General features: G+C 47.3%; 1 protein-coding gene across 3 annotated transcripts in view; it reads left to right on the forward strand.

Annotated features, from left to right (window-relative positions):
• Positions 1 to 12,501, forward strand: part of Npas2 (neuronal PAS domain protein 2) — a 178,891-nt gene that overhangs the window by 148,959 nt on the left and 17,431 nt on the right. For all 3 annotated transcript variants that reach the window (XM_036167234.1, XM_036167232.1, XM_036167235.1), the window contains 4 exons: positions 505 to 646; positions 1,247 to 1,356; positions 2,521 to 2,610; positions 6,331 to 6,477. In XM_036167234.1, the coding sequence (XP_036023127.1) occupies positions 505 to 646; positions 1,247 to 1,356; positions 2,521 to 2,610; positions 6,331 to 6,477 (489 nt within the window). The remainder of the gene's footprint in view (positions 1 to 504; positions 647 to 1,246; positions 1,357 to 2,520; positions 2,611 to 6,330; positions 6,478 to 12,501) is intronic.

Genomic DNA, 12,501 nt, shown 5'->3' on the forward strand with positions numbered 1-12,501 from the left:
GGCTCTTTACCCACACAGCAAGCAAGCATGAAAGGCACGTGAGAAGTGTCTTATGACAGCCTAGGGCATTTATCTCACTGGCCACATTAGCAATCCAGGGCTAACAGTGGCCTTATTTCTTTCTGATCTCTCATTTCAGAATGCCAACATTCTGGGTGACGAGATAACAATGTTAAGGGAAAAAAATAGAATGCACTGTCAGTGGGGGTATGAAAATTCAGAATAAAAGCTGAGAAGGTATAGATAAATGTAGCTTGTAAGACATAAGCCTCTCAGTGGTGCTTTATGACACACGAGTATCTACCCAAATGTATTTACAATCTTTCCAACAAAAAAAACAAACAAACAACAACAAAAAAAAAAAAAAAAGATAGAGTATTTCTCTCAATTTCTTCCTAATTCTTCTAGGTACCAGACGTCTACATACATGACTAAGTCATTGTCATTCATTCATTCATGGACTTAATGCTGAAATATGGATTTGTGTGTATGTGTGTGTTTCAGGAAAAGGACTCAAGCCTGGAGCCTCAGCAGCGCTTTAATGCACTTGACATGGGTGCCTCAGGTCTAACTACAAGCCCTTCGCCATCAGCGTCCTCAAGGAGTTCCCACAAGTCCTCACGCACAGCCGTGTCAGAACCCGCCTGTGAGTACTGTTCCGTAGATGGGTACTGGATGGGGCACAGAGTCACACAAAGGCCCAGACTGAGTTGAGCCAGGCCATCTGTACCCAGAAAGCACAGTTTACACTCTGTATTTCATACCTCACTGGCCGCTGCTTTCCCATATGTGTTAGTTAGGGTTTCTATTGGCATGATTGAAAACAAACAAGCAAGCCAAAAAAAAAAAAAAAAAAAAAAAAAAAAAAAAAGACACCATGACCAAAAAGCAACTAGGGAAGGGAAGGGTTTATTTCATCTGTCATCCAGGGAGTCAGAGCAGGAACTCGAAGCAGGAGCTGACACAGAAGCCATGGAGTATTGTTGCTTACTGGCTTGTTCCTCATGGCTTCTCTGCCTGTTTTCTTATGCCATCCGGGACCACCCACCCAGGAGTGGCACCATCTACATCAATCATCCATCAAGAAAATGTACCTCAGGCTTGCCCATAGTCCAGTCTGGTGGGGGCATCTTCTTAGTTGATGTTCCCCCTTCTGAAATGACCCTAGCTTGTGTCACATTGGCATAAGAACTAGCAGCACACCATCCCCTGTCTATACCCTGACATGGCCCATGTTTTCTTACAGCCACTCCAACCAAGCTGATGGCTGAGAACAGCAACACAGCTTTGCCAAGACCGGCCACCCTACCCCAGGAGTTACCAGTGCCAGGGCTCAGCCAGGCAGCCACAGTGCCGGTATGTGTGGGAACCTCATCTTCTCAGCAGGGGAGCGCTGCCTTGTGAATGTGGGCTGAAGAGCCACAGGAACACACAGAGTCTCTCCAGGGACTCGGTTTTACTTAGGGATTGAGGGGACAGGAATGGTGGGCAGGGAGGGAGGGTGTTGCAGGCAGCGGGGGGCGTGAAGCCATGGTATTTATTTAGCAACTAATTTTAGATATCTTTATTGCAAAACGAGCATGGATATGTACTTACAGAATACAAAATTCAAGTGATTTTTAAGACTAGAACTCGGTGCTTGAACCATGAGGGTATGTCTCCTGAGCCTCTGGGGCCCGCCTGTTTGAATCTCTTCTGTGTGCAAGAAGACCAGGGGCAGGCTGATGTATGCCAAAGCTCTCCATAACACCATAGAGGGCTGGCCTGTATGCAAAGTCATCAACAGACCCTATTTTGTCATGGATGATGGCCAGTATGCTTCTGTCTCCCCCCGCAAATGTGCAGCAGACACAGCTAGAAGTCAAGTGAGCATCTGGCGGGTGAATTTGCCACCTGGGATGTCTCACTCACATCACACCTTCCTGCAGCCACTCCCTCCCGCTGCTGTCCTGAGTGATGCTTTCTGTGCCAACTGCTTTTTATAGTCCCTAGGGACTAGGCATGTTTGAAGACAACTCCAGAAGTGTCTTCTCTCTGATCTCCTAAAAACATTCAATAGCCCGTGAAACCAGAAGTCATATCTCTTATTTCTCCATGGTGTTTCCCAAGAGATCAGGGGATGACCCCTTTGATGACATCCTGAGAAGAAATCCACTGGGGACAGGGGTAGCCTGGTCCTCAAGGATGGAGTCTATCTAGCACAGGGCAGCCCAGGGAAAATGGAGTGGAGCTGCCAAGTGCAGGCGGGCAGCAGCGGCCTTGCCTAACACACATAGTGGTGGGAGTCATGTGCTCTCACAGCAGCCAAAACTGTCTCAAGAGCCACCTCTGTCGGTCTTAACTGTGTGTCCTGCACAGGAACCAGTGCAACCAGGAAGTAGAGGCCTTAACTTTCTTTCTATGCAAATCTTCATCCTAGCACCTGCATTGGAAAACCCAACCAGCAGAGAGCCAAGTTTCCCCCACCCCTACCCAGGAGCTCAGAAATGGTCCTTAAACCAAACCCCTTTCTCTTACCAGGCTCCCCTGCCTTCACCATCATCCTGTGACCTCGCAAAACAGCTCCTGCCTCAGACCATCTTGCAGAGCCCACCTGCTCCCATGACACAGGTGAGTTGGAGACTGGGGCCAGAGGGACGTCTTCTGAGGTGGTGAATGTTTCCACACTGCTGTGTGTCGCTGCTGTGTATCACGCACTCAAGTATCAACTAAGGCCTGACGTGGGGGGCTTCACCCCAAAGCCTACGTGAGACGTGTCTAGCAATGGACTTCCTGTCACAGTGGTCCTCGGCTGCCTCTCCGTGTCTTCTCCACACTCTGTGTTCTTTCCCCCAGTGTCTGGTTTTTATCTTCACTCTGCTCTTTGCATTCTTTTCATTATATATAACACCTTTAGGAAAGGTCTGAATTAGACAAAGCATCATAGAAGACTCTGGAAGGCTCTAGAAGCTATTAATCCATTATGATAAATATCACGGTTCTTTTCAAAGGAGGTACCTCTGCTGAGCGATTCCTTCCTTGTTTCATAACACTCAGTGAGTTCTTGCTTAGGTCAGTCCATGAGCAAGGCATGAGGGAGGCAAGGATGCTTATGATATGGTCCTCACTCTTAGCTTGTAGAGCTAAGGGAGAAGTGGGCAAATAACCAGAGAAACCATCTGCTGCAAATGCTTCACATGGCCAGTCAAAAACAGTCTGTCTAGGGTGGCTTCCTGGAGGAGGCATCCCTTGAGTTGGCTTTGAAAAGTGGCTAGGAGATTGGTAGACGAATAAGTAGGTGACCATAGAAAAGAGAGACCCAAGTGTGCATTTTAGAGAGAGCTATGTAATGCCCCATTGGCCTGGCACAGGACAAGAACCGAAGCATGGGGCCATCCACTCTGTGGTCATGGGGAGTATTGCACAGATTTGCTTATATCTCCACTGTTAAGCCCAGAGCTCTGATTTCAGTCCCTTTATGGGCACTTGGCATTGCCCCAATCTCTGGCCTCAAGTTGTACCTGGGTCCCAGATGGCCGTTCACCAACACCTCAGCTTCTCGGAGTTTGGCTGTCTTTCTCTGTACAGATCTGAGATGGCTGATGGGAACATTTTGGAACATATGCCCTTGTAGAAGTGGCCTCGGATGCTTTCCTGGAATAAGAAAGACGTGTGTTAACATATGCTTCTTGCTAGCGTCTGACTTGAGCAGTGATATCAAAGCTGTTCAGCCAGAGTCTCCTAATTAAAATAGTCCATCTTTATCCTCATCGGAGGAGAAAAAAAAGCAGGATAGTGTTTTTCCATTTCAAGTTCTTGAGATACATTTTGGTATGAAATTAGTGATTTGTTTCAATCCAAAGACACAAGAAATGAGAATTCCTCTCACTTCTGGGCCTTGCATCTAAAAAAAAAAAAATGTATTTTTATAATATCTAATGGTAGATGGCCCTTTGGGAGTTCCAATTTTTTATTTCTTGAAATCTACTTAATCTACTTGAAATCTACTGTTCCTGGTCTGTGGAATGCTCTATACATGATAACGACTGCATTTGTTTTAATATTTATTTTTTTTATTTGTGTGTGTGTGTGCATACCATGTGTATGCAAGTGCCCACAGAGACACCACTCCAGTTTCCCTGGAGGCAAAATTAGAGATGGCTGAGAAGTACCATTAGGTGCTGGGGACTGAACCAGAGTCCTCTGCTAGAGCAGCAGGTGCTCCTAATGTTGAGCCATCTCTTCAGCCCCAACTACTGTATTCTTAAATCAGACAAACTGGTTCCAAGATTTCTCCCGATGTTTCCACAGAGCCTGCTCACACCCTCTCCTGTCCTGTAGGTCCCTCTGGTGATGAGTGTTTAATCCGATGCCAGTGCCCTGCAGATAGCTGTTGTCTATAGTGTTGTAGAATAGTGGTGAAGAGGTTTGCCTGCAGATGTCCGTGCACGTTCGGGACAGATGCATTCAAAATGCTTTGCATCCAAGATTGGTGGATCCACACTAGCCAACTCCCCTAACTTTTCAAGTCCTCCTCAGAGCTACTGCGAGTGAGAAAGGATGAGATCCTGTGACTTCCCTTCAGTTATGTGCCTACGTTCTGTCATTGTATTGTCCTGTGGTGAGGGTGGGGCGTAAAAACCAAATCTTGGAATGTGGTTGTCTGAGTAACTGACAATTTACCAAAAGCCTCTTTTCCTTCATACTCATAAGTTAGAGTAGATCCCATAATCAAAAAGGGGGCACTGCCAGGGCTGGGAAGGTAACTCAGTGATTGAACACCTACCTAGCTTATGCAAGGCCTTGAATTCCTTAACACACATGCACACACACACACACACACACACACACACACACACACACACACACAGAGAGAGAGAGAGAGAGAGAGAGAGAAAGAGAGAGAGAGAGAACAGGCTCCTGTAGTCCCCTGCCATGTCCAATCAGATCCACCCTACTGCTAGCTCTTCTGGAGTTTCCCATGAGGCCCTGACATTTTCCAGACCATAGAGAAGCTACCACAGAAGCTTTATGTCTTTTTTTTTTTTTTAATTGAATACCCAGTGTAGTTTTGTTATTTCCTCAGTGGAATGTTCTGTCAAAACCCAGCTGCGTGCTTTGATGGGTTACATGTGGCAGAGATTTATATGGGGGGAGCTAGCCTAGAGCAGCCATGATTAAGCTCCTGTGTAGCCGAGGAGCCTATTGTTTGATGAAGTCTGATATCGAAGCCCCTCTTGCTGAGGTGGGACTGGAGAGGAGAGAGGGGCTTGCTTATAAGGCCTCTTGGCTTCCCCTCATCTCTGAGACTCAGATCCTCGGGTCCAGTTTGTCCCCACACTCATGTCGCTCTCTGACCCCTAAGAAGCATGGCATGAGTTTACGGTGAAGAAATGAAGTTTGCAGCAAAGAAGTGGGGTGCTCCCGTGTCTGCTTGCCTGGAGATGGCTGATGAATGTGGCTCTCTGCAAGCAGGGGAATCTCTTTTTGGCCAGTGCTGGGAGTGAGCCCAGGACCTTGCCTTTACTAGGCCCCTCCCACTGAGCCACACTCCCAGCCTAGCAAATTTGCCTCAAAACACAGGCATCAAACTGGGTGTGGTGGCATCCATTTATAATCTCAGCACTCAGAAGATCGGGACAGGAGGATTGCCATGAGTTCAGGGCAGCCTGGGCTACATAGCAAGACCCTATCTCAAAAAGAAGAGCGAAGGGCAGAGGGGAAGGGGCGGGGAAGGGAGGGGAGGGAAAGAAAGTAAGAGAGAAAGAAGAAGGCTAGCCAGAGCAGGGACTGTGCACCCAAGGAAGGCCACCCCTACATCTCTCTTGATTTCCGGTAAGGAAAGTGCCCTTGTCGGAGGAGATGACATGCAAGAGGGCACAGAATTTTCTAAAGCCAATCTCAGTTTCAGGAAGGGATGCAGAGGCCAAAAGCAAGTTGTTCAGGCAAAACAGAACTAATGGTCTATGTTATGGAGCCCCCTCGGCCAATGTCATCCTCATGTCCTTCCCCGTAATTCTATCCTGCATGGACGTGTGAGGCAGACAGTGAGCACGGGAAAGGTGAGGAGACCTCTATGGATCCAGGCCCAGTAGGATCAAATTTAGGGTGACAGAGGAGCTTGCTGTCACCATTAGCACAAGGAAGGTTGGCTAGAGATCCTTGGGACACCCCGCCTTTGTTCTAGGCCCCGCTTCCTTCAGAGCTGAGCAGTGTTTTTTCAGAGACACTGAGAACATGGCTGAGACAGAAAAGGGAGATCTATCAGACTGGTCAGAATGGTGGTAAGGATGGTCTCAGGACGAAATAGCTCTTTGATCTGATTCCTGGTTTTTTAACTTCCTTTTGAAGTTTTCGGCACAATTCAGCATGTTCCAGACCATTAAGGACCAGCTGGAGCAGAGGACACGGATCCTGCAGGCCAACATCCGGTGGCAGCAGGAAGAGCTGCACAAGATTCAGGAACAGCTCTGCCTGGTCCAGGACTCCAACGTCCAGGTGATGCGCCTGCACATGCTGGCCTCTGCTCTCCTTACTGCTCTCCTTAGAATCCACTTTTACTCAGGCAGGACACCCCCCACCCAGTCCCTGTGCTCTGCATCACAGAACCCAGTGTGCTTTAGGAAGCATGTGGAAACTCCTAAAGACAGATCACACCCAGGGCCAAACTTGAAATTCCCACAGTGCCTCTTCCTCACCCCTCATTTCTGTGGGTACATTTCTGTTTACTGTCCCTCCTGAATTTCCTTTCAGGAAATTGTCATCTGCTTGCCCTGCCTAGGTGTCCCCTCTGTCATGGATTTCCACCTCCCGGTACCTCTATAGCTAAGTGTCATAGTACAAGGCCAGGTCACTACAGAGGGAGCTACAGATAGCTCTGCTGCTTTGTCTGACAGAGGGGGAGATGGGAAGTCATGCTACCCATTCTGCAACCCGAGGAAGCAACAGAGGAAGCTGGGCTGTCACCTCCCTGCCACCCCATTGGTGGAAGTCAGTGGGGATATTACATAGTCTGACAGTGGTGGTATATACCATAAACCCAGATGCATTTCTTGGAATTCTTTTAAGAGTCATTTGTATGTTTGGGGTTTGGTTTTTTTGTCAGAAACATATATATTTTGGATCTATCTCAAGGATAAGTTACATGGATTCTCCCACCCTGAGGAGGGTTGCATATTTTAGTTCAGGACTGTTTAACTCTATGAGTGTGTCATTTTGGCCCAGGCTTTAGCCAATATTGAGTCTGTCTTGACAGCCTTAAGCATATGCAGCCACCTTAGGCAAGACTGGGGGGGGAGGGGGGCAGAAAAGACAGCTTAGGAAAATGGCCACAGGATTGTCCCTGCTGCTAACCCATCCCTACCACACTGACTCCCCTGAGCATCCAATACCACTTGTGACAGACACACCATGTTGGATGCTGAGAAGCCATTGCATGACAAGACTTACATATGACAGTGTGGTTTCATCAGATGGCCACAGAACCTCCAACCATTCTGCTTCCCTAAGTACTTATCAGCTCCGCTGGGAGGTGCAGGGGACCTTGGTGACACCTGCTGATCCTCTCCTTCCTGCCCCCTGCATAGCACTCTTACTAGATGGGACAACCTAAGACATAGCTGTACTGAAGCCCAGGCATCCCTTTTGTATTCTTATAAGCGTTACTCACCAGTTATACTGAGGTCCTTCTGCCTCTTCCTCTGCTGCAGTGGCTCCCCTGCATGGACATGGGTCGACACTGTAGCAGTCACGTGAAATTAAATGCATGATCATCGAACTGTCACATTCATAAAATACCACTTGTTCCTCATTCTTCCCCAAGAGCATTTTTTTTTCTTCTCTCGCAGATCTATACCATGGTTGGTAGCCTTGAACTTGTCTCACTTTAATTACTTTAATGGAATTTTTATACTAACAGGAAGGGGGGAAATGGAAGCAGAAAGTGCTAAAAAGCAAGGTAGGCGTATGAACATCCTCCAGAGCGCCTGGAGCTTTCTGCTTCCTGCCTCTGCCACATTAGAGCGAGATTTTTAAAATAACAGGCAACAAAGCTATCGCTTTTGCTCCCGGTTGTAGAGAATGTGATCTTTCCCCATTAGGGGCACATTTTGTGAACCCCCCCCCAAAGCATATATGCATGCCAAAGCACATATGTATCTGAGTTCTACAAGGAGCCATGGAAACCCAGCCCTCCAGTGTGTGCCTTCCCGATAGAAATCAAGTGTTCTAGTACCCTCCAACCTTGTAGATACCAGGTCCTAAAGTCCATGCCTCTCTGTGGCTATGCCCTTCAGTGTGCTCACCTCCCTGTGAAAACCAAGCTCTCCTGTGCACACCTCCCTGTGAAAACCAAGCTTGCCAGTGGACACCTCCCTATGAAAACCAAGCTCCCTTGTGGCCACCTCCCTTGTGGAAGCCAAGACACGCCCCCCCCCATGCACACCTCCCTTGCAGAATCCACGACCTCCAATGTGTGCCTCCCTGTGGAAAAAAAAAGGAACTCTAGTGTATCTTCCTTATAGAAGTCAAGCCCCCCAGTGGACACCTCCCCTGTGGATGTTAAGCCCTCCCAGTGGAAGCTAAACTCTGCTGCAAGCCTTCTCTGTGTTTGTTCCTCTGTCTTATCTTCACAGTGGAATTTTCCAAAAGGACATGGAGATCCACAGATAATCAAACCAGAGAACATCTCCTCCAACAGCCTGGCTTCTTGTTTTCCGCCAGACTTAAATACCTCCTAAAACTCCTACCAAAATGTGATCTCTGCTTTTTAAAAAGCTGATTCAACTGAAAAAATAAGCAAGTGAGAATTACTGGAGCCTCCCCATCTCCACTCTAGGTACCACCAGAGAGGGAAGACAGAAAGAATGATATAACACAGTGACAACTGCAGAAGCCTGGCGATGACGCTGTATCATATAGGAGTTTTTTGTACTGTTTCTGTATTCATTACTTCTGAATGTCCTGTAATAATAACAGTAGTTTGTCAAATTAGGCAGGTATAACTAGGGGAAGAATTACATGTAAGTGTGGCCTATTTGTTCTAACATACTTTTCTTCCTTGGTTTGGGGAACTTTTTTTTTTTCACATTTTCTATAAAACTGACCCCAGACCCCTTTTTGAGAAGTCCGTGAAATTCTTCTCGGTTGTTGATTATGGGAGCTCACAAAGGTTTTCTAGTGAGATCTGAGCTTGCTTTACACAGCAGGGCTGCATTAGGGGATGGCTTGACCATGTGCATGGTCAGCAAGTGTGTCTGGGATGGTCTGCACTTAGCTGTGTGTGTGGGGGGGGGGGTTCTACCCCTTGGCATTCCTTTAGAAGTGCTTTAGTAGAGGCAGAAGGGGCTGGTGGGTTTTGACCCAGGCCCTCCCAAGGCTTTACTATGTTTCTAACTATCTCTCTCCTCTATATTTTTATCTATGTATTTCTCGTTTCTCCCTGCTCAAGAGTACCCTGCGGGGAAAAGAGGGAGCTGGTCTCCCTCAGTTGATCAAAAGAGGCATGGATGGATGTCTGTGCCCAGATGCAAAGCAGAGCCCCCACTCAGCCAGGGTTGTTTACTGCAGTTCCGTGGACTCATTCCATTGGCTCAGAACTTAAGTGTGAATTCTCTTCAAGTTTGGTTCTGAGGAAGTCCTCTGGGATGCTTGATGTTTACTCCCAGGTGGATGTGAAAGACAAGCCAAGCTGTGCTGAGAGACCCTGGTACTCCCTCCAGTCAGGAGAAAGCGGCCTCTTGCTTTTTATTGTTTTGTTTTTATTATGTTCTCTCGTTGGAGCGTGGGCACCCTCTGCTGGTTGTTCAAATGAATGCCTAAAAAGACACCTGCTGCTATGACAACTGTAACACGGTCCTTGATTGGCTCTTAGAGCCATCCGTCAGTCGAACCAAAACAGCCAAGCAGCTAGCTGTCCAATTCCTATACCTCACTTAGTGGGGCAGTGGGAGGGCCGGAAGGCAAAGAGAACAAGGCTTTTAATCCTTTGAGAGCATACACAGACGGGCCAGCAGAGCAAACCAAACGGCTAACTCCCTGACACTAGAGGAGACAGTCGGAGCAAAAGTTTCGCTCCCTTATCTGTCCGTGTATTTTCCCATTCACTCCTTTACCAGATATCTATATGCCCAGTCAAAGGAGCAGAGATCTCTTTCTTTCATTTGAAGGCTATTGTTATCATCTAGCGTTCATTCAACATGTACTGCATCTCAACTTCTTAATATGCACTGACTTCATTAATCCTCTATGAGGTCTGTGCTGTCAATGTCTCTGTGCTGGCAACTTTTATATCAACTTGACACAAGCTAAAGTCATCTGAAAGGAGGGAACCCCAACTGAGAGAATGCCTCCATTAAGATCTGGCTGTAGGCCAGCCTTTCTTAATGAGTGATTGATGGGGGAGGGCCCAGCCCACTGTAGTTGGGAGCCACCCCTGGGCTGATGGTGCTGGGCTCTGTAAGGAAGCCGGCTGAGCAAGCCATGAGAGCAAGCCAGTGAACAGTACCTCTCCATGGCCTCCGCATCAGCTCTTGCCTCCAGGACCCTGCCCTGTGTGGGAGTTCCTGTGCTGACTTCCTTCAGTGATGGACAGAGATGTGGAAGCATGAGCTAGATAGACCCTTTCCTCCCCAACTTGCTTTTGGTGGTGGTGTCTCAGCACAGCAATAGTAACCTTATCTAAGACAGAAATTGGTACCAGGACAGCAGAGCATTGCTGTGACAGACCTGATCATGTGTTCTTGGAAGGAATGTGGAAGGACTTTGGAACTTCAGGTTAGAAAAGTCATTGAGTGTTCAAAGCTTGGTGAGCTGTTCTGTGGGAGCTTGGAAGACAAGAAGGTTGAGAGAAATACAGAGGATGGAGACCTGGCTTGTGAAGTTTCAAGGGAAGCAAAGACTCTGCCAGGCCATTTGTGTGAAGACTCTGCAGTGTCTGGTCAGCTGGAGCTGAAGAATGGGCTGCGATGAGAGAGAGACCAGAACCACTAAAGTGAAATCTTTGCTCTGCTGGGACAATGCATGCTGGTCAGCTGGAGCTGAGAAGTCAGCGGTGATTAAGAAGAGACTGGTGTCACTGAGGTGACATCTTCTGGGAAGTGTGTCCTCAGAGTCAGCACACTGAAGCTGCATTCCAGAGGCGGCAAAGGTTGGACCTTGTGCTGGCAGCTGAACTCGGTAGTGTAAGAGTCACCCAGGTGGTTCTGCTGAAGGCATGAAGGGGTCATAGAGAGCAGCTGAGGCATGGTGCATGTGAGACCAGGAGAGTTCATTGGTGAAGGTGTAGCCTCAGTAGCAATTAAAGGCCCACAATAAAAGGTTATTCAGGGAAATTGAGGCTTGTTTTTGGTCATGGTGTTTCCTCACAGCAATAGTAACCCTAACTAGTACAGTGAATATTGTATGAATGAGGAAACCAAATCATTGAAAAAAAGTTATGAATATTGCTCAAAATTATTCTCAGTGATGGGACTTCATTTAGAGTTCAAGTATGATGTCTTTAAGGTAAACATAATGCCTGCCACAATAAATCTTGCATTAATTTGACCCTTGATCAGCAGGCAAACCATATACTACCAAAAGGAATATAGTAATTGAACTTGAGCATGAGGTTTTTGCAGAAGCTATGAGATACTATTCATCCCATGTGCTGTTCACAAAGCTTATGCTAAGAGATAGCTGGAATTGTATAAAACATTAATGCTTGAATGCGTGGGGTACTGAATCTGAGGTGATGGGTACCCAGAAATTCTTCTTGCTAAGCTTGGGTGCAATCCCAGCATCTGGGAGGTAGAAGTAGGCAGACCTCTATGAGGTCAAGACTAGCCTGGTCTACATAACCATTTCTAGGCCAGCTAGCGCTACATAGTAAGACTCTGTCTCAAATAAAAGGGGTGGGGGACTGGAGAGATGGCTCAGCAGTTAAGAGCACTTGCTGCTCTTCTAGAGGATCCAAGTTCAATTCCCAGAACCTATGTCAGACAGTGCATAATCACCTGTAACTCCAACTTCAAGGGATCTGACAACTTCTCCCACCCTCCATGGGCATCTGCATTCACATGCAAATATCCACACAGAGACACATACACACATAATTAAAAATAATAAAATATTTTTTAAAAAAAACAAAATTCTTTTAGCCTCTAAAGTATCCAAGACCCTTCATTTCATAACTGCAGGCTTCTGGGTCGGGATGAGCTATGTTTGTTGGCGAAATGAAAAGGGTGTGTGATCCGAACCTTCCAGCACAGCCACCTGCTGCCCTCAGGATCACAGACTGGTGGCTCAGCTTCATCTGTGAATGCAATATTGGGAGAGCTGGCCTTTGAGTGCCCTGCCCAACAGCTGCAGGATGTAGGTCCACCCCTGCCTCTCCAGATCCCCTGTGGCACTCAGTGAATGTGAGCCTGCTGCTCTGAGATGGATATGTTTGTGCTGCCCTGGTTCAGAAACTGTAACTCGATTTACCATATGCTGCAGAGAAGAGCATCCCCTCCCTAAAGACTGCAGAGCTAAGAGCTTGGA

Source organism: Onychomys torridus, chromosome 18, assembly GCF_903995425.1.
Source record: "Onychomys torridus chromosome 18, mOncTor1.1, whole genome shotgun sequence".
In the NCBI taxonomy this organism is placed as follows: Eukaryota; Metazoa; Chordata; class Mammalia; order Rodentia; family Cricetidae; genus Onychomys; species Onychomys torridus.